Source organism: Balaenoptera ricei, chromosome 17 (assembly GCF_028023285.1).
Source record: "Balaenoptera ricei isolate mBalRic1 chromosome 17, mBalRic1.hap2, whole genome shotgun sequence".
Classification (NCBI taxonomy): domain Eukaryota; kingdom Metazoa; phylum Chordata; class Mammalia; order Artiodactyla; family Balaenopteridae; genus Balaenoptera; species Balaenoptera ricei.
The window spans coordinates 46,061,535-46,085,000 of NC_082655.1; the positions used below are offsets into that span (position 1 = coordinate 46,061,535).

General features: G+C 34.6%; 1 protein-coding gene across 1 annotated transcript in view; it reads right to left on the minus strand.

Annotated features, from left to right (window-relative positions):
* Nucleotides 1-23,466, minus strand: part of NECAB1 (N-terminal EF-hand calcium binding protein 1) — a 200,975-nt gene that overhangs the window by 40,724 nt on the left and 136,785 nt on the right. The window contains exon 7 of the mRNA XM_059901719.1: nucleotides 15,353-15,429. Coding sequence (XP_059757702.1) covers nucleotides 15,353-15,429 — 77 coding nt within the window. The remainder of the gene's footprint in view (nucleotides 1-15,352; nucleotides 15,430-23,466) is intronic.

A 23,466-nucleotide genomic window follows, 5' to 3' on the forward strand; every position in this document is an offset into this window, starting at 1 on the left:
ACCTCAAATAGATTGAATCTAAATAGGGCTACTCTGAGACACATTAATTAAATTGTCAAAAGTCAAAGACAAAAGAACTGTAAGGGCAGCAAGAGAAAAGAGAGAAGTCACATACAAGGGAACCCCCATAAGATTATCAGAAGAACTTTTCAGACCAGGAGAGAATGGGTTGACATATTAGAAATATTGAAAAAAAAAACTGCCGACTAAGAATTCTATACTTGGTGAAGTTTTCTTTCAGAAACAAAGGAAGGGTAAAGACTTCACTGAACAAACAAAAGCTGAGGGAGTTTACCACCAGACCTGCCTTACAAGAAATGCTAAAGGCAGTTCTTTGAGTGGAAGTGAAAGAATGTTAATAACATCATAAAAAGGTAGTGTAAATCTCACTGGTAATAAGTATATAGTCATTATTTCTGCAATATGGTAATAGTGATGCATAATTCACTTAACTTTTGTTTAAAACTTATAAAATAAAAGAGCATAGCAAAAATAACCATAACTGTAGTAATCTGTTGTCAGTTACATAATATAAAAACATATAACAGCAATAACCTAAAAAGTGAGGTGGAGGTAAAAGTGTAAAGTTCACAAATTCTATTGAAGTTAAGTTGTTATCAGTTTAAAGTATGGTGTTATATTTTATGTAAGCCTCACGGTAACCACAAGTGAAAATCTTGTAGAAATTACACAAAAGAACATGACAAAGTCAAAGCATACTGACAACATACACACAAAAAAAGACAACAGCATGAGAAACAAGACACAGTAATCTACAAAACAACCAGAAAACAATTAACAAAATGGCAATAGTAAGTCCTTACCTATCAATAAATACGTTAAACGTAAGTGAATTAAATTCTCCAATGAAAAGAGATAGAATGGACCACGCTGAGCCTAAACCCTGCCCCCCAAAACCCCAAGGCCTTTTCTGGCTGTGTGGATTCTGAGACTAGCCTCCACCCCCACCTAAACCCTGCCCTGCCTAAGCCCCGCCCCCCTTGGTGGTGTTGTTTCATTTATATTTTTATTTTTTCTAATATATTTTTCTATTTTTATTTTATTTTTTATTCTTTTTATTGTTCTGCTCCTTTTTTTTTTTCTTTTTTTGCTGCACTGCTTGTCTTGCAGGATCTTGGTTCACAGGCCAGGGGTCAGGCCTGAGCTCCTGTGGTAGGACCACCGAGTCCAAACTGCTAAGCTGAAAGAGAACCTTAGACCCCAGGGTATATTAATCTGAGTGAAGTCTCCCAGAGATACTCATCTTGGCACCAAGACCTAGCTCTACGCAACTGCCTGCAAACTCCAGTGTGGAAAGCCTCAGGGAAAGCAACCTGTACGACAGGAACATAACCCCACCCATCAAAAAAAATGAGACAACAAAAAAATTATGTTACAGATGAAGGAGCAAGGGAAAAACCTAGAAGACCAATGAAGAGGAAATAGACAACCTACCTGAAAAAGAATTCACAGTAATGACAGTAAAGATGATCTAAAATCTCAGAAATATAATGGAGGCACGGATCGAGAAAATACAAGAACTGTTGAACAAAGACATAGAAGAACTAAAGAACAAGCAAACAGTGATGAACAACACAATAACTGAAATGAAAAATACACTAGAAGGAATCAATAGCAGAATAATTGAGGCAAAAGAATGAATAAGTGAGCTGGAAGACAGAATGGTGGAAATGACTGCTGAGGAGCAGAATAAAGAAAAAAGAATGAAGAGAATTGAGGACAGTCTCAGAGACTTCTGGGACATTAAATGCACCAACATTCGAATTATAGGAGTCCTAAAAGAAGAAAGAAAGTGAAAGGATATGAGAAAATATTTGAAGAGATTATAGTAAAAAACTTCCCTAACATGGAAAGGAAACAGCCACCCAAGTGCAGGAAGTGCAGAGAGTCCCAAACAGTATAAACCTTAAGAGAAACATACCAAGACACATATTAATTAAACTAACAAAAATTAAATGCAAAGAAAAAATATTGAAAGCAGCAAGGGAAATGCAACAAATAACATACAAGGAAATCCCCATAAGGTTATCAGCAGATTTTTCAGGAGAAACGTTTCAGGCCAGAAGGGAGTGGCAGGATATATTTAAAGTTATGAAAGGGAAAAACGTACAACAAAAATTACTCTACCCAGTAAGGATCTTATTCAGATTCAAAGGAGAAATCAAAAGCTTTATAGACAAGCAAAAGCTGAGAGAGTTCAGCACCACCAAACCAGCTTTACAACAAATGCTAAAGGAACTTCTCTAGGCAGGAAACACAAGAGAAGGAAAAGACATACAAAAACAAATCCAAAACAATTAAGAAATTGGTAATAAGAGCATACATATCGATAATTACCTTAAATGTAAATGGATTAAATGCTCCAACCAAAAGACACAGGCTTGCTGAATGGATACAAAAACAAGACCCATGCTGTCTACAAGAGACCCACTTTAGACCTAGGGACACAGACACACTGAAAGTGAGGGGATGGGAAAAGATATTCCATGCAAATGGAAATCAAAAGAAGGCTGGAGTAGCAATACTCATGTCAGATAAAATAGATTTTAAAATAAAGATTGTTACAAGAGATAAGGAAGGACACTAGATAATGATCAAGGGATCAATCCAAGAAGAAGATATAAAAATTATAAACATTTATGCACCTAACATAGGGGCACCTCAATATATAAGGCAAAGGCTAACAGCCATAAAAGGGGAAATCAACAGTAACCCAGAAACAGTGGGGGACTTTAACACCCCACTTACACCAATGGACAGATCTTCCAGACAGAAAATAAGTAAGGAAACACAAAGTTTAAATGACACAGTAGACCAGGTAGATTTAATTGATATTTATAAGACATTCCACCTGAAAGTGGCGGAATACACTTTCTTCTCAAGTGCACACTATTCTCCAGGATATATCACATATCAAGCCTTGGAAATTTTAAGAAAATTGAAATCATATCAAGCATCTTTTTCAACCACAGCCCTATGAGATTAGAAATTAATTACAGGAAAAAAATAAAAAACTAAAAAACACAAACACACAGAGGCTAAACAGTGTGCTGCTAAATAACCAAGAGATCACTGAAGAAATCAAAGAGGGAACCAAAAACATAAACAGAAACAAATGACAATGAAAACACAATGACCCAAAAACTATGGAATTCAGCAAAAGCAGTTCTAAAAGGGAAGTTTATAGCAATACAAGAAAATACAAGAAACAAGAAAAATCTCAAATAAACAATCTAACCTTACACCTAAAGCCACTAGAGAAAGAAGAACGAACAAAACTCAATGTTAGTAGATGGAAAGAAATCATAAAGATCAGAGCAGGAATAAATGAAACAGAAATGAAGAAAACAATAGCAAAGATCAATAAAACTAAAAGTTACTTCTTTGAGAAAAAGAAATTGATAAGCCTATAGCCAGATTCAATAAGACAAAAAGGGAGAGGACTCAAATCAATAAAATTAGAAATGAAAAAGGAGAAATTACAACAGACACTGCAGAAATACAAAGGATCATAAGAGATTACTACAAGCAACTCTATGCCAATAAAATGGACAACCTGGAAGACATGGACAAATTCTTGGAAAGGTACAACTTTCCAAGCCTGAACAAGGAAGAATTAGAAAATATAAACAAACCAATCACAAGTAATGAAACTGAAACTGTAATTAAAAATTTTCCAACAAACAAAAGTCCAGGACCAGATGGCTACATAGGCAAATTCTATCAAACATTGAGAGAAGAGCGATCAACTATCATTCTTAAACTCTTCCAAAATAATTGCAGAGGGAGGAGCATGCCCAAACTTGTTCTACGAGGCCACCATCACCCTGATACCAAAACCAGAAAAAGAGATCACAGAAAACAAAATTACAGACCAATATCACTGATGAACATAGACACAAAAATCCTGAACAAAATACTAGCAAACAGAATCCAACAACATATTAAAAGGATCATACACCATGATCAAGTGGGATTTATCCCAGGAATGCAAGGATTCTTCAATGTATGCAAATCAATGTGCTACACCATATTAACAAATTAAAGAATGAAAACCATATGATCATCTCAATAGATGCAGAAAAAGCTTTTGAAAAAATTCAACACTCGTTTATGATAAAAACTCTCCAGAAAGTGGGCATAGAGGGAACCTACCTCAACATAATAAAGGTCATATGTGACAAACCAACAGCCAACATTGTTCTCAATGGTGAAAAACTGAAACCATTTCCTCTAAGAACAGGAACAAGACAAGGATGTCCACTCTCACCACTCTTATTCAACATAGTTTTGGAAGTCCTAGCATGGCAATCAGAGAAGAAAAAGAAATAAAAGCAATATGAATTGGAAAAGAAGAAGTAAAACTGTCACTGTTTGCAGATAACATGATACTCTACATAGAAAATCTTAAAGATGCCATGAGAAAACTACTAGAGCTAATCAATGAATTTGGTAAAGTGCAGGATACAAAATTGATGCACAGAAATCTCTTGCATTCTCATACACTAACAATGAAAAATCAGAAACAGAAATTAAGGAAACACTCCCACTTACCATCACAACAAAAAGGATAAAACACCTAGGAATAAACCTACCTGAGGAGGCAAAAGACCTGTTGTCAGAAAACTATGAAACACTGTTGCAAGAAATAAAAAAGGACACAAACAGATGGAGAAATATACCATGTTCTTGGATTGGAAGGATCAATATTGTGAAAGTAACTGTACTACCCAAAGCAATGTACAGATTCAATGCAATCCCTATCAAATTGCCAATGGCATTCTTCACAAAATTAGAACATAAAATTTTACAGTCTGTATGGAAACACAAAAGACCCCAAATAGCCAAACCAATCTTAAGAATGAAAAACGGAGCTGGAGGAATCAGCTCCCTGACTTCAGACTATACTACAAAGCTACAGTAATCAAGACAGTATGGTGCTGGCACAAAAAGAGAAATATAGATGAATGGTACAGGATAGAAAGCCCAGAGATAAACCAACGCACCTATGGTCACCTAATCTGTGACAAAGGAGGCCAGAATATACAATGGAGAAAAGAAAGTCTCTTCAATAAGTGGGGGTGGGAAAACTGGACAGCTACATGCAAAAGAATGAAGTTAGACCACTCCCTAACACCATACACAATAATAAACTCAAAATCGATTAAAGACCTAAATATAAGACCAGACACTATAAAACTCTTAGAGGAAAACATAGGAAAAACACTCTCTGACATAAACCACAGCAAGATCTTTTTTGACCCACCTCCTAGAATAATGAAAATAAAAACAAAAATAAACAAATGGGACCTAACTGAACTTAAAAACTTTTGCACAGCAAAGACAATAAACAAGACAAAAAGACAAACCTCAGAATGGGAGAAAATATTTGTAAATGAAACAACAGACAAAGGATTAATCTCCAAAATATACAAACAGCTCATGGAGCTCAATATAAAAAAAACAAACAACCCAATCAAAAAATGGGCAGAAGACCTAAATAGACATTTCTCCAGAGAAGACATACAGATGGCCAAGAGGCACATTAAAAGATTCTCAACCTCACTAATTATTAGAGAACTGCAAATCAGTATTACAGTGATGTATCACTTCTCACTGGTTAGAATGGCCATCATCAATAAATCTACAAACAATAAATGCTGGAGATGGTGTGGAGAAAAGGGAACCCTCTTGCACTGTTGGTGGGAATGTAAATGGATACAGCCACTTTGGAGAACAGATGAATTGATAAAGAAGATGTGGTACATATATACAATGGCATATTACTCAGCTATAAAAAGGAATGAAATTGGGTCATTTGTAGTGATGTGGATGGACCTAGAGTCTGTCATAAAGGGTGAAGTAAGTCAGAAAGGGAAAAACAAATATCGTATATTAATGCATATATGTGGAATCTAGAAAAATGATACAGATCAACTGGTTTGCAAGACGGAAATAGAGACACAGATGTAGAGAACATATATATGACACCAAGGCAGGAAAGGGGAGGGTGGGATGAATTAGGAGATTAGGATTGACAAATATATTCTACCATGTGTAAAATAGATAGCTAGTGGGAACCTGCTTTATAGCACAGGGAGCTCAGCTTGGTGCTCTATGATGACCTAGATGGGTGGGATGGGGTGGTGAGAGGCAGGTCCATGGAGGAGGGAATATGTGTATACATATAGCTGATTCACTTCATTGTACAACAGAAACTAACACAACATTGTAAGCCAATTATAATCTGATAAAAAAGCAAAGACATCGAATGGCTGAATGGATTAAAAAAAACCAAGATCTAATAATATGCTGCCTACAGGAGTCTTACTTTAGCCTTAAAAGCACATATAGACTGAGAGTTAAGGGATGGAAAGAGACATTTCAAGCAAATAATAACAACAGCAAAAAGCAGAGGTAGCTATACTTAGACAAAATTGACTTTAAATGAAAAATGGTGAATAGAGACAAAGGATGTTATTATATAATGATAAAAAGATCAATACATTAAGAAGATATAACAACTGTAAATATTTATGCACCCAACATTGGAGTACCTAAATATATAAAGCCAACTAACAGAGCTAAAATGAGAAATAGACAGTAATACAATACTAGTTGGGGGCTTTATTACCCTACTTTTATTTTAATTATTTACTTATTGTATTGGAGTATAATTGCTTTACAATGTTACATTAGTTTCTACTGATTCACAATGAGGTGAATCAACTATATGTATACATACATGTCCTCCCTCTTGGACCTCCCTCCCACTCCCCCACCCCAATCCCACCCATCTAGGTCACCACAGAGCAAAGAGCTGAGCTCCCTGTGCTATACAGCTGGTTCCCACTAGCTATCTATTTTACACGTGGTAGTGTATATATGTCAATCCTAATCTCCCAATTCATCCCACCCTCCCCTTCCCCCACCCCATGTCCACACGTCCGTTCTCTATGTCTGTGTCTCTATTTCTGCTCTGCAAATAGGTTCATCTGTATCATTTTTCTAGATTCCACATATATGCGTTTATATACAGTATTTGTTTTTCTCTTTCTGACTCGTTTCACTCGTATGACAGACTCTAGTTCCATCCACATCTCTACAAATGACCCAATTTTGTTCCTTTTTTATGGCTGAGTAATATTCCATTGTATATATGTACCACATCTTCTTTATCCATTCATCTGTCGATGGACGTTTCATCCAGACAGAGAGTCAGTAAGAAAACAACAGATTCGAACAACATTAAAGACTAAATGATCCTAATATTCATATATAGAACATTCTAACTCTCAATAGCAGAATATATATTCTTCTCAGGTGTACAACAAAATTCTAGAACGGGCCATATGTTAGGCCATGAATCAAGTCTTAGCAATTAAAGAAGACTAAAATCATACCAAGTATCTTCTGTGACCACAATGGCATGAAAGTAGGAATCAATAATAAAGAAAACTGAAAAATTCATGAAAACAAGGAAATTAAACAACACTGTCCTAAACAACCAATGGATCAAAGAAGAAGTTAAAGAGGAAATAAAATTTTTGAGACAAACAAAAGTGAAAACACAATACACCAGAACCTGTGGGATGCAGCAAAAGCAGTTCTAAGAGGGAGGTTCATAGCAATAAACACCTACTTAAGAAGTAAGAAAGATCCCAAATAAACAACCTAACTCTACAGCTTCAAAAACTAGAAAAAGAAGAATAGAGCACAAAGTTAACAGAAGAAAGAAAATAATAAAGATTAGAACAGAAATAAATGAAATAGAGAACAGAAAAACAATTGGAAAAATTATCCAAACTAAGAGTTGGTTCTTTGAAAAGATAAGAAAAATTGACAAACCCTTAGCTAGACTAACCAAGGAAAAAAGAGAAAGGACACAAATCAACAAAATTATAATTGAAAAAGCAGACATTATAACTGATACCACAGAATTCAAAGGATCATAACAGCCAACTATATGCTGACAAACTGGACAACCTAGAATAAATGGAAAAATTCTTAGAAACATATCATTTACCAAGACTGAATTAGGAAGAAATATAAAGTCTGAATAGACAATTTACTAGTAAAGGGAATGAATCAGTAATCAAAAACCTCCCAACAAACAAAAGTCCAGGACCAGATGCCTCCACTAGTGAATTTTACCAAACATTTAAAGAAGAATTAACACCAATCCTTCTCAAATTTTTCCAGAAATAGAAGAGGAGAGAGTACTCCCAAATTCGTTTTATGAGGCCAGCATTATCGTGAGACTAAAACCAGAAAAGGACACTAGTAGAAATGAGAGCTATAGGTCAATACCCCTGATAATTATAGATGCAAACATTTCAGTAAAATACTAGCAAACCAAATTCAGCAGTACATTAAAAGGATCATTTATCATGATCAAGTGGGATTTATCCCTGGAATGCAAGGATGATTCAACATATGCAAATAAATCTGTGTGATACATCACCTTAACAGAAAGAAAAAAATCATATAATCATCTCAATAGACACAGAAAAATCATTTGATAACATTTAACATAAATTCATAATAAAAACCCTTAACAAAAAGTCATAAAAGGAACATATCTCAACATAATAAAAGTCATATATGACAAGCCCACAGCTTCCTCAACATCATACTAATGGTGAAAGGTTGAAAGCTTTTCCTCTAAGGATCAGGAATAAGACAAGGGTGTCTATTCTCACCACTCCTGTTCAAAATAGTACTAGAAATCCTACCTAAAGAAATAAGGCAAGAAAGAGAAATAAAAGTAAATGAAGAAGTAAAACCATCTCTATTTGCAGATGGCTTGGTTTTATATACAAAAATCATAAAGATGAAACAAAAAAAACTGTCAGATCTAATCAAGGAATTCAGTAAAGTTTCAAGATATGAAATTAACATACAAAAATCAGTAGCATTTCTATATGCTAACAATGAATTTTCTGAAAAAAATAAAGAAATCAATCCCATTTACAATAGCATAAAAAAATACTTAGGAATAAATTTAACTAAGCAAGTGAAATTTCTCTACTCTGAAGACTGAAAGACATTGATGAAACAAATCAAAGAAAATACAAACATACAAATAAGTAGAAGGGTATTCTGTATTCATGAATTGGAAGAATTAATATTGTTAAAACATCAATACTACCAAAAGCCATCTATAGATTCAATAAAATCCCTATCCAGATTCCAATGGCATCTTTTACAGAAGTAGAAAAAACACTCCTAAAAGTTATATGAACCACAAAAAACCCTGAATAGCCAAAGAAATGCTGAGAAAGAAGAAAAGAGCAGGAGGGATCACACTTCCTGATTTCAAGTTATACTATAAAGCTAAAGTCATCAAACAGTATGCTACTAGCATAACACACAAAAGAACAATGGAATAGAATTGAGAGCCCAGAAATAAGACCAAGCATATACAATCCACTAATATTTAATAGGGAAGAATACTCAGTGGAGAAAAGAAAGTCTTTTTAATAAATGATTCTGGGATAATTGGATATTCACATGTAAAAGAATGAAATTGGACCCATATCTTACACCACTCACAAAATTAACTCAAAATGGACTAAGGACTTAAATGTAAGACCTGAAACCATGAAACTCCTAGAATAAAACATAGTAATAAAGCTCCCAGACATGATTCTTGGTAATGATTTTTGGATATGTCTCCTAAAGCACAAACAAATGAAAAATAAACAAGTGGGATTACATCAAACTAAAAAGCTTCTGCACAGTAAACAACAACAACAAGGGAAAAAAACATCAATAAAGTGAAAAGACAAAATTTGGAAAGGGAACAAAATATTTGAAAACCATATATCTGATAAGGGTTAATGTTCAAAATACATAAAGAACTCATATAACTCAATAGCAAAAAATAAATAAATAAATAAATGGGCAAAGGACTTGAATAGACATTTCTCCAAAGAAGATATATGAAAGGTCAACATGTACATGAAAAGATGATCAACATCACTACTCATTAGGGAAAAGCAAATTAAAACCACCCTGAGATATCACTCATGTCTATTAGAATGACCATCACAAAAAAGACAAGAGATAACATGATGGAAAGAATGTGGCAAAAGGGAATGCTTGTGCACTGTTGGTAGATTGTAAATTGGTGCATCCACTATGGAAAGCAGTATGGCTTTCTCAGGTTCCTCAAAAAATTAAATACTGAACTACCATATGATCTAGCAATTCCATTTCTGGAAGTATATTCAAAGGTAATTAAAACACTAAGTTGAAAAGATATCTGCACCCCTATGTTCATACCAGCATTATTTATAGAGGCGAAGACATGGAAACAACCTAAGTGTCCATCGATGGGTGAATGGATAAAGAACTTATGAGATATATATATATATATACATATATAATGGAATATTATTCAGCCACAAAAAACAAGGAAATCCTACCATTTGTGACAACAGGGATGAGCCTTGAAAATATTATGCTAAGAGAAATAAGACAGAGAAAGACAAATACTGTACTGTATGATTTAATTTATATGTGGAATCTAAGAATACAAAAACAAAACCCCCAAACTCATAGAAAAAGAGATCAGATTTTTGGTTACCAGAGGTAGAGAGTGGGAGGAGGGGAATAGGATGAAGATGGTCAAAAGGTACAAACTTCCAGTTATAAGATAAATAAGTATTAACGATGTAATGTTACAACATGATAATAGTTAACACTGCTGTATGGCATGTAGGAAAGTTAAGAGAGTAAATCCTAAGAAGATAAATATTTTTCCCTTCTTTTTTTCTTCCTTTCCTTTTTATTCTATCTGTATGAGAAGATGGATGTTAACGAACGTATTGTGGTAATTATTTCACCTTATATGTAAGTAAAGCCATAATGCTGTATGCTTTAAATTTAAATAGTGATGTATGTCAATTATTTCTCAAAACTGGAAAACAAGTGAGGATTATGCACAATAATTCCTTCAAATAGATAAGAAATAAATAGAAAGTTATAGAAATCCAGACTGCCTGAAATAGTATAAGCCTGTTAATAACAGAGCTACATAGCTCTAGCTATGCTGTTCTCTTTTTTTTTTTTTTTTAAACATCTTTTTTGGAGTATAATTGCTTTACACTGGTGTGTTACTTTCTGCTTTATAACAAAGTGAATCAGTTATACATATACATATGTTCCCATATCTCTTCCCTCTTGCGTCTCCCTCCCTCCCACCCTCCCTATCCCACTCCTCTAGGTGGTCACAAAGCACCAGCTGATCTCCCTGTGCTATGCGGCTGCTTCCCACTAGCTATCTATTTTACATTTGGTAGTGTATATATGTCCATGCCACTCTCTCACCCTGTCACATCTCACCCCTCCCCCTCCCCATATCCTCAAGTCCATTCTCTAGTAGGTCTGTGTCTTTATTGCTGTTCTCTTGTGGGTGAACTTTATGCAAGTTATTTAACTTCTCTGCAATTCACTTTTACTATTTCCACTGCCTTAAATTCTCTATCCCTAGGTTTTCCTCTAGTTGGCTCTTTCTTATTTTTCTAACTTCAACTCAAATATCACATCCTTAAAGTGACCTTCTCAGATTACTCACTTTAAGTATCCAACCTTCCATCTTCATCACATTGTCCTACATTTTCTTCATAGTACTTTACACTATCTGAAATTACTTCATTTCATGAATTTGTTTACTTGGGGTTTGTATGTCTCTCCAGAGACCAAGGACCTTACCTGTTTTGAGCACTGCTATATTCTCACTGTCAGAGTAGTACCTTGCATAAAGTGGGTACTCAATAAATGTTAGTTAAATAAATAAGTGGCTGAATGAATGCCCATTTAAATCCTAGCTCTTCTGTAAAGACAAACTTATATAACGCATATAGATGTGAATTGAATCTTTAAAAGTACTCTGCATATAGAAACTGTAACAATAGTGATCTCTTTGACTGCTGTTTCCCTAATAACAACTCAGGCACACTTTTCAGTTCTACTTTTTTAACCTAAGGTAAAACAACTTAAAACAAGTTGTATGAGTGTGACATTCTTAATTATATCCCTTTAAATATGGATATCCTGTGATTTGATGGTATACTTAAGACTTCATGAAGATTAAAGGGACTTTGTTGTTGTTTTGTTTAAGCATTGAACACTGGTTTCTGCAGAGTTCAAGCAAAACATGAGATATAATCTCAATATATCCCATAAATACTCAGAGAGGCTGAAGTGGAAAAAATGAATGTCTGAAGAAACTTGTAGAAATTTCAAAGGTTATTGTTCCCCCACATAAATGGTATTGGGCTTGGTTTACAGTGCAGGAAAGATTTATCGTAGATACTTAGTGGTGAGAAAAGACAGTATGGCTTCCACTGTAACTACATTCCCTTTTAATGTGGAGATCAAACCTAGTGCTAACAACTAGACAAGACAGCCAGCAGTAAAATATAATATGCACTTAGCTTCTGTTTGGCAATTGGATAGTTTTTCCTCTAAAAACCTAATTCAGCACAGTACAGAACAAGTTGTAGAAAAAAACCCAACTTGCACTGCTTCTCCTTTCATTAAGACAGATCATGCTCAGCCCCACACAGCTGGATCCCCATGTTGAAGACCATCACATTGTACTTTCAGCAAACCTCTCAGCCACTGTTCTCATAATGAAATGCTTTCATAGGAATGAAGGGAGAAAAAAGCCTAGGAAAGAAGGAGACGTGACAATACTTTGATTTTCAGTTGGAAAAAGAGCCATGACCTGAGTTTGAGCTACCCCTTTAAAAAGAATGACATACATTTATGACACCAGAAGAAAGACATCTTTGCCAAGGACTTCCAAACCATTTAAAAAAGAGGTATTTGTATTCTTTAAATGAATCCAAACTTATTTAACAGCTGAATCCTTATGTTTTAACAAGGTTTGGTTTTTAAATAGGGTCCTGTATTTCCAAGACTTCCACCATTGGAAAACTAATTTTTATGACCACTATTTTTATTATCAATCATTATAGTCTCAATTCATGCATCAATTAATGAAATTAGAAAGGAGGAAAATTGACTTGCAGCAAACTCTTAGTTTATGTTATTTGTCCCCATAAGTGGTCAATTTAAATTTAGTGAACAATGATGTGGTGGCAGAGGGACTGGAACTCTCCAAAGTTGTTTCCTCTAGACGTGGTTCTTCTTTGTACAGAATCTCCTTTTCAGAGACCTTACCCATCCTCAGGACTTGATGTCTCACCTCTGAGAGATGGCTCTCAAGATCTCAATCTGTTGTCCTGGCTTCTTAAATACTAATCTGACTGGGTATTTCTGCTTAGATGTCCTATTATATCTTGAGATTTAATAAACCAGTTCACCTCCTCACCTCACCTCACCAATTATCTCTCACTGTCTCTCCCTTGTCTGTTAGTGGTATAATTGTCTCAGACACTTGGGCTCAAATCCTTAGACTCCTATTTGAAACTACCCTGTCTTTTACTCATCATACCCATTCAACAGTCCTGTTAATTTCACCTCAAGTCTTTCAAATCTACCATTTTCTTTTTTAGTCACTTAGTCCAGGCCCATCTTTTACTATACTTGATCCCAGTGGGCTCAGGTTTACAGCCTGCCCTTTAATGTCACTGTTATAGCTGGCTTTGGTGGCTCTGACTTTGAATCCATTTCATATTCTTACTGTCCAATTTTCTATCTAAAGGATCTTTTTTATGTCACTTATCTATTGAAAAATAATAAATGCCTCGTGTTGTCTCCAAGATCAAGTCCAAATTCCTTAGTCTGTTATTTAAGGCCATCCATAATTCAGCCCCATCCATTCATATAATCTTATTTGTCACTATGTCCCTAAATGGAAGACTCTAACCAGGTTGGTCTACTTAACCTTTGCTCATGCCATCACCTTACCTGAATGCCCTCTCCAACTGCTCTCTGTTTTCTAAAAATTTATTTTCCTATAGCAAATACTTATTAGTTTGTTAGCTGACTAACATTTATTCTGATTTTAATGACGATATAATTTCCTTCAATGAATGATCTCATCTCATTTTAATACTAGACTGTTAACCAAGGTTTTCTCTCCTTCCTTATCTAAGAGACCAGCATGCAACCATAACAAGACAAACCAGACTCTCCCTCCTGGAAAGTGGAATCTTGAGCAGAATGTCCATAGACTGGAAATTGTTGAAATTCATTTATTCCAGTGGAGACAACCTGAAAGACTGGTGAGTATTTCTTGCTTACCTTCATCTCTAGACTTATCTTGTCTACTGACTTCCTAAGTCTAGATTCTAAACTGTCTGTTGATTCTGTGAACACTCCCATTTCCTTCTAGAGATTTCTTTTTTTATTAAAGAGGTAATTTCTGTTATTTGCACTCAAAATTCCTAATTGTCATCATTTTTAAAGGCTCCTTAAGCCCTTCCTGCCACAAGAGGTCTTTCCCAGCTTGCAGTGATCATTCCTTCAGGTTAGCAACTGTAGATTTTAGTATATGCTCCATTCCTTTGGCAGTCACATTCCATTCCTTCAGTCAGTCACTAAGTATTTACTGAGCATTAACAACGAGCTTGGTTTTGTGCAACTGCATATTTTTAAAAATCTGTTAACTCATTTTTTGAATATAGAATATTTTTACGGGTAGACTCTGGGTTCTTCAAAGTCAGAAACTCTCTCTCAAGCATAAACGTTCCTTCCTTCGTGCTTGGCATGCACAGAAAACACATATTCTTACTGATTAACAAAAGCAGCCTCTTCCATTAAAGCTGCTTAAGAGGAATATAACTATAATATTAAGACTACTTGGTACTAATTGAATTAGTCAATAAAAATACAATAACTGGAAACATAAAATATAGTTCTGAAGAACTCTTCATCATATCCTAACTTGCTTGCTAACTTGGTAGTTTTCATGCTAAAAATCATCAGTTAAGATGCTAATTTCTAGAAGTTGAGTGTGCAATATCATCTTTTAGTGTACCACACAGCCATTTCCCTGAATCACTTTGAAACATTCCCAAGACATCAACCAGGTCATTCCTAAGAGCTGCCATTTGCATCATTCAAGCACACTGCTACCTTACATGATTGATAACCTAAAAGTCAGACAATGCAGTAGATTTATTTAACTTTAAACCCTATATCCTATTTTAACTATAATTAGGGATTGGCATGGGGGGGATGAGAATTAACATAATATTTGCTTTAACAAAAATCCCAAATAATTATCAAGCAGTATAATGGAGATCCTTGTTGCTATTCTATCCAGGCAGACATGAATATTGGGGCAATAAGGAATAATGAGTCATAATCTACTGAAAACTAAGAGGGAGAAGAAAGAAAAGGAAGCACTCACCTTCTTTTCCAGTCTATCAATTAATTTCTGGAGTCTGTTTATCTGGGTCATCCATTGGTTATCTTCTTCTAATAAGCCTTGAGGGGAAAACCATGAGGGCAATATATTAAACTCTAGACAGATCAGGAATGCTTTGGTGTCTCAGAGCTTTTCTTTTACCCTGAAGGAAGAACACAGTGTCATTGGCTAATCACCACATTTAAATAAATAAATAAATAAATAAATAAATAAATAAATAAATATATTTACATGAGTTCTTTCTAAGTTATTGATTTCCATAGATCCATGTATCCCAGTGGGTTCATTTTTACAAGTCTATTTTGTTTATGTTGTTGCCTATACTGGCCTTTGATATTCAAAAGAAAAGATCCTGCTGAGCCATTTTTACCACCACATAATGTAGCTGATTTTTCTTTTAGAAAAAGGAAAGCACCAAGAAACAATTCTAAACTTACTTCTGGGGCAGTGGCAGGAGCCAGGGAAATCACAGCCATGAACACAGCAAGGGATAAATTATTAATCAAAAAGAAGTATAAGGGCAAGGTAGCTGGTATCTCCTTCCCTAGGGACTAACCTGAGTGGACACTATGGTCATGGCATAGCAGTTAAGAGTACAAACTCTGGAGCCTGCTGATTTTGGTCAAATTACTTAACATCTCTGGTCTCACTTTTCTTATTTTTAAATGGGCATAATAATATCACAAGCCTCACTGTGAGGATTGTGTATATATACACATATGCATACATACATATGTGTAGATATATATATACACACACAAACGTACATGTACTATGTATGTAGTATTTTTAATATGTTCTGTATACACACACACATCTCTATCTAACACCAGGTTAAACATTATGTAAGTTCTGCTGCTATTATTGTTGCTATTTTATATGTTATTATGCAAAGGCAAGAAGGAGTAAGTTGTGGTCTAAGCCCCTGCACAAACATCCTGGGATCCTTGTGTATCCTTATGGCAGCTTGCTCAAAATATTTTCACAGACATTTGCTGAAGTAATACTTTTTTAATATTTCCTGATAGGAGAATGTGATTGAATTTAAGACTCTAAAGCCTTGTTTTAGCTTTGAATGTTAGGAATATAAGACCTAAATTATAAGGGGGTAGTACTTTACATTAGAATTCAATTCTCCACCTGCTGTCTTCGGTGAAGCTCCTCTCAAACCCCACCAAATAAATTATGATGCAAAAAGAAGCAGTAGCATTGCCACAAGGAAATGGCTACTAAAAATGAGTGCTTTTACAATAAAAATAATATTATAAATATGTAAACAAAGTTTATGTTTATATTTTAATTTGCAAAGTAGTTAACATCTTTCCATTCTAGGTTGCTCCTAAAAGAATTTAAGGCAGCTATCACAACAAAGTCCCATAGAAGGATATTTTGGGCTTAATACTGTTTTCTAAATGACTAAAATGGAAAGAACAATCTATGGTTTAATTTAAAAAAATTTTTTTAAACATCTTTATTGGAGTATAATTGCTTTTAAATAGTGTGTTAGTTTCTGCTGTATAACAAAGTGAATCAGCAATACATAAACATATATCCCTTGTTTAATTTTTTATATTCCACATACAAGTGATAATATTCAGTATTTGTCTTTCTCTTTCTGACTTATTTCACCCCAGGTCCATCCATGTTGTTGCAAATGGCAATATTTCATTCTTTTTCATGGCCGAGTAATATTCCATTGTATACATACATATGTGTGTGTGTATGTGTGTGTGTATATATATATATATATATATATATATATATATATATATATATATCACATATTCTTTATCTATTCATCTGTTGATGGACACTTAGTTTGCTTCCATATCTTGGCTATAGTAAATAATGCTTCTATGAATATTGAATGTACCTTTTTGAATTAGTGTTTTCATTTTCTTCAGACATAATCCCAGGAGTGAAATTGTTGGATCATTTGGTAGTTTTATTTTTAGTTTTTTGAAGAAACTCCATACTGTTTTCCATAGTGGCTGCACCAATTTACATTTCCACTAATGGTGCACTAGAGTTCCCTCTTCTCCACATCCTTGCCAACATTTGTTATTTGTGGGTTTTTTTGACAATAGCCGTTCTGAAAGGTGTGAGGTGATATCTCATTACAGTTTTGATTTACATTTCCCTGATGATTAGTGATGTTGAACATCTTTTCACGTGTATGCCGTCTTTGGAAAAATGTCTATTCAGGGCTTCTGCCTATTTTTCAATCTGGTTGTTTGGGGTTTGTTTGTTTTTTTTTTTTGATGTTGAGTTTTATGAGTTCTTTGTATATTTTGCATATTTAACCTGTTATCAGATACATCATTTGCAAATATTTTCTCCCAGTCAGTAGATGGACTTTTGATTTTGTTGATAACTTTCTTCACAGTGCAAAAGATTTTTAGTTTGATGTAGTCCCATTTGTTTATATTTGCTTTTGTTTCCCTTACCTGAGGAGAGATGATTATTAAAACTAATGTCAAAGAGTACACTGCCTGTGTTTTCCTCCAGAAGTCTCATGGCTTAAGGTCTTACATTTAAGTTTTTAATCTACTTTAAATTTATTTTTGTGCATGGTGTGAGAGAGTAGTCCAGTTTAATACTTTTGCATGTAACTGTTCAGTTTTCCCAACACCATTTATTGAAGAAGCTGTATTTTCCCCACTGTATACTCTTGCCTATTTTGTCTTAGGCAAGATTATTTGCCCATAAAAGTGTGGGTTCATTTCTGGGCTCTCTATTCTGTTCCATTAATCTATGTGTGTGGGTTTGTGCCAGTACCATACTGTTTTGATTACTGTAGATTTGTAACATAGTTTGAAATCAGGGAGTGTGATACCTCTGGCTTTGTTCTTCTTTCTCAAGATTGTTTTGGTTATTTGGGGTCTTTCGTGTTTCCTTCCCCTTTTAGAATTATTTGTTCTAGCTCTGTGAAAAATGTCACTGATATTTTGATAGGGATTTCACTGAGTCTGTAAATTGCCTTGGGTAATATGGTCATCTTAACAGTATTAATTCTTCTAATCCACAAACATTCTATATCTTTCTTTTTTTTAACATCTTTATTGGAGTATAATTGCTTTACAATGGTGTGTCAGTTTCTGCTTTATAACAAAGTGAATCAGCTATACATATTCTATATCCCCATATCTCCTCCCTCTCCTCCCTCTTGCATCTCCCTCCCACCCTCCCTATCCCACCCCTCTAGGTGGTCACAAAGAACCGAACTGATTTCCCTGTGCTATGCAGCTGCTTCCCACTAGCTATCTATTTTACATTTAGTAGTGTATGTATGTCCATGCCACTCTCTCACTTCGTACCAGCTTACACATCCCCCTCCCCATGTCCTCAAATCCATTCTCTACGTCTGTGTCTTTATTCCTGTCCTGCACCTAGGTTCTTCAGAACCATTTTTTTTTCCTTTAGATTCCATATATATGTGTTATCATATGGTATTTTTTTTTCTCTTTCTGACTTACTTCACTCTGTATGACAGTCTCAAGGTCCATCCACCTCACTACAAATAACTCAGTTTCATTCCTTTTTATGGCTGAGTAATATTCCATTGTATACATGTGCCATATCTTCTTTATCCATTCATTTGTTGATGGACAATTCAGTTGCTTCCATGTCCTGGTTATTGTAAATAGTCCTGCAGTGAACATTGTGATACATGACTCTTTTTGAATTATGGTTTTCTCAGGGTATATGCCCGGTAGTGGGATTGCTGGGTCATATGGTAGTTCTATTTTTAGTTTGTTAAGGAAACTCCATACTGTTCTCCATAGTGGCTCTATCAATTTACATTCCCACCAACAGTGCAAGAGGGTTCCCTCTTCTTCACACCCTCTCCAGCATTGATTGTTTGTAGATATTTTGATGATGGACATTCTGACTGGTGTGAGGTGATACCTCATTGTAGTTTTGATTTGCATTTCTCCAATGATTAGTGATGTTGAGCATCCTTTCATGTGTTTGTTGGCAATCTGTATATCTTTTCTGGAGAAATGTCTATCCATCTGTTTGTCTCATCTTCAATTACTTTCATCAGTTTTCGAAGTGCAGGTCTTGTACCTCCTTAGTTAGATTTATTCCTAGATATTTTACTCTTTTTGATGGAACCATAAATGGAATTGTTTTCTTAATTTCTATTCTGATACTATGTTTTTAGTGTATAGAAATGCAACAGATTTCTGTATATTAGTTTTGTAACCTGAAACCTTACCAAATTCGTTGTTGAGTTCTGGTAGCATTTTGGTGGTGTCTTTAGGATTTCCTATGTATAGTGTCATATCATCATCAAATATTGACAGTTTTACTTCTTACTTTTCAATATGCATTCCTTTTATTTCTTTTTTTAGTCTTATTTCTGTGACTAGGACTTCCAATACTACGTTAAATAGAAGTCGTGGGAGTGGGCATCCTTGTCTTGCTCCTGATCTTAGAGGAAATGCTTTCAGCTTCTCCCCATTGAGTATGATGTGGGTTGTCATATATGGCCTTTGTTTTGTTGAGAAATGTTCCCTCTATACCCACTTTCTGGAGAGTTTTTATCATAAATGGATGTTGAATTTTGTCAAAAACTTTTCTGCAGTTATTGAGATGATTATATGAATTTTATTCTTCAGTTTCTTAATATAATGTATGACATAGATTGTTTTGCAGATATTGAAGCATCCTTGCATGCCTGGGATAAATATTACTTGATCATCACTCATGATTCCTTTCATGTATTGCTCAATTTGTTTGCTAACATTTTATTGAGGATTTTTACATTTATGTTCATATTGACCTGAAATTTTCTTTTTGTGTGTGATATCTTTTCAGGTTTTGGTATCAGGGTGATGCTGACCTCATAGAATGAGTTTGGAAGTGTCCCTGCCTCTGCAATATTTTGGAATATCTTGAGAAGAATAGGTGGTAACTCTTTTCTAAATATTTGGTAGAATTCATCTGTGAGGATAACTGGGCCTGGACTTTTGTTTGTTGGGGTTTGTTTTATTACTGTCTGAATTTCATTACCGGTATTTGGTCTGTTCATATTTTCTGTTTCTTCTGAATATGTTCGTTTCTTCTACATTGTCCATTTTATTGGTGTATAATTGTTCATGGTAAGCTCTTATGATCCTTTGTATTTCTCTGGTGTTAGTTATAACTTCTGTTTTATTTCTGATTTTAATGATTTGGACCCTCTCTTTTTTTCCTTGATGAGTCTGGCTAAAGGTTTATCAATTTTGTTTATCTTTTCAAAGAACCAGCTCTTGCTTTCATTGGTCCTTTCTTTTTGTTTTTACTGTTTTTAAGTCTCAGTTTTGTTTATTTCCTCTCTGATCTTTATGATTTCTTTCCTTCTACTAAATTCAGGTTTTGTCTTTTCTTCCTTTCCTAGTTCCTTTAGGTGTAAGGTTAGGTTATTTATGTGAGATTTTTCTTGTTCCCTCAGGTAAGCTTGTATTGCTATAAACTTCCTCTTAGAATTGCTTCTGCTGCATCCTGTAGATTTTTGATCATTGTGTTTCCATTTTAATTTGTCTCCATTTATTTTTTGATTTCTTCTTTGATTTTTCCAGCAACCCATTGGTTTTTATAGGCATATTCTTTAGCCTCCATGTGTTTGTGTTTTTTTGCACTTTTTTTTCTTGATTTCTAGTCTCATAGCATTGTGGTTGAAAAGTTGCTTAATATTATTTCAGTCTTCCTAAATTTACTGAGACTTATTTTGTGGCCTAGCATGTGATCTATCCTGGAAAATGTTCCATGTGCCCTTGAAAAGAATGTGTAATCTGCTGCTTTTGGATGGAATGTCCCATATATACATCTGTTAAGTCCATCTTGTCTAAGGTGTTGTTTAAGGTCAGTGTTTCCTTATTGATTTTCTGTTTGGATAATCTGTCCATTGATGTAAATAGGGTGTTTAAGTCGTCCCCTAGTATTATTGTGTTATCATCAATTTCTCCCTTTATGTCTGTTAATATTTGCTTTACATATTTAGGTGTCCTACATTGGGTTTATATATATTTACTTTTGTTATATCTTCTTCTGGGATTGATCCCTTGATCATTATGCAATGTCCTTTTTCTCTTTTTACAGTCTTTGTTTTGAAGCATACTTTGTCTAATATAAGTATTGCTACCCCAGGTTTTTTTGCATTTCCTTTTGCATGGAATATCTTTTTTCCATCCCCTCATTTTTAGTCTGTCTGTGTCTTTAGATCTGAAGTGAGTCTCTTATAGGCAGCATATATATGGATCCTGTTTTGGTTTCCAAGCAGCCATTCTATGCCTTTTGATTGGAGCAATTACTTATTGACATTTAAAGAGAGTATCAATCGGTGTGTACTTATTGCCATTTTGTCAATTGTTTTGGGATTTTTAAAGTTCTTTTTTGTTCCTTACTTCTTTGTTTTTTGTTCCCTTCCCTTATGATTTGATGACTTCCCTTGTGATTTGATCTTTAATGTTATGTTTGTATTCCTTTCTCTTTTTTTGTTTGTGCATCTATTATAGATTTTTGGCTTGTGGTTACCATGAGTTTTATATATATACATATATACTTATATATATATATACCTATATATATATATATATATGTATAGGTATATATATATATATATATATATAGGTATATATATATATACCGGTGACTTTAAATAGTCACGGATATATATATATATATATCCGTGACTATTAAAAGTTGTTAATCTTTTAAGTTCAAACCCATTTTAACAACTCTGCATTTTTACTCCCATGCCCACATTTAATGTTTTTGACATCATCTTTTATATTTTTGTTTTTTATATCCCCTAACTGTTGTGGATATAGAAGATTTTACTACTTTTATCCATTAACCTTCCTACTAGCTTTATATGCAGTTGATTTATTATCTTACTATATATTTCCCTTTACTAATGAGATTTTTCCTTTCATAATTTTCATATTTCTAGTTGTGGCTTTTTCTTTTCTGCTTAGAAAAGTCCCTTTAACATTTCTTGTGAAGCTGGCTTGGTGGTGATGCTGTCTTTTAGCTTTTTCTTGTCTGTAAAACTTTTGGTCTCTTCTTCAAATCTGAATGAAAGCTTTGCTGTATAGAGTATTCTTGTTTACAGGTTTTCCCCTTTCATCATTTTAAATATATCATGCCACTCTTCCTGGCCTGCAGAGTTTCTGCTGATAAGTAAGCTGATAGCCTATGGGAGTTCCCTTATATGTAATTTGTTGCTTTTCCCTTGCTGCTTTTAATATTGTCTCTTCATCTTTGATTTTTGCCATTTTATTATAATGCTTCTCAGTGTGTCACTTTGGGTTGAACCTGTTTGGCACTTTCTATCATTCCTGGACCTGAATTACTGTTTCCTTTCCCAAATTAGGGAAGGTTTCAGTACTGTCTTCAACTATGTTCTCTGCCTCTTTCTCTCTCTCTATTCTCTTCTGGGACCCCTATAATGCAAATGTTAGTACACTTGATGTAGTCCCAGTGGTCTCATAAATAGGTCTATTTCTTTTTTTTTCTTTTCTTCCATTCAGCCTGAGTGATTTCACTACTCCGTCTTCCAGCTTGCTGATTTGTTCCTCTATAGTATCCAATTTATTGTTGATTCCTTCTAGTGCATTTTTTATTTCAGTTTTGTATACTTCATCTCTGTTTGGTTCTTCTTTATATTTTCTATCTCTTGTTAAAAACTTCTGATATTTCCCTCTGTTTATCCAAACTCTTCTCTCAGGTTCTTTGAACATCTTTATGATAATTAGCTTGAACTCTTTATCAGATACATCACTAACCTCCACTTCACTTAGTTCTTCTTCTGGAGTTTTATCTTGTTCCTTCATTTGGGACTAATTCTTCTATCACCTCATTTTGCCTAATTTGCTGTTTTTATTTCTAAGTATTTGGTAGGTTTGTTACATTTCCTGACTTTGGAGAGGTGTCCTTTTGTAGGAGATGTCCTATGTGTACCTGTGGTGCACTCCTCTATGGTCACCAGAGCTACATGCTTTAGGGGTGCCCCCTATTTGTGTTGTGTGGGTACTTCCATTTTGGCTGACTGACTACTGTGGCTGGTCTGGTAGGTGTGGCTAGCCCCTGTCTGGTTGATTGCCAGG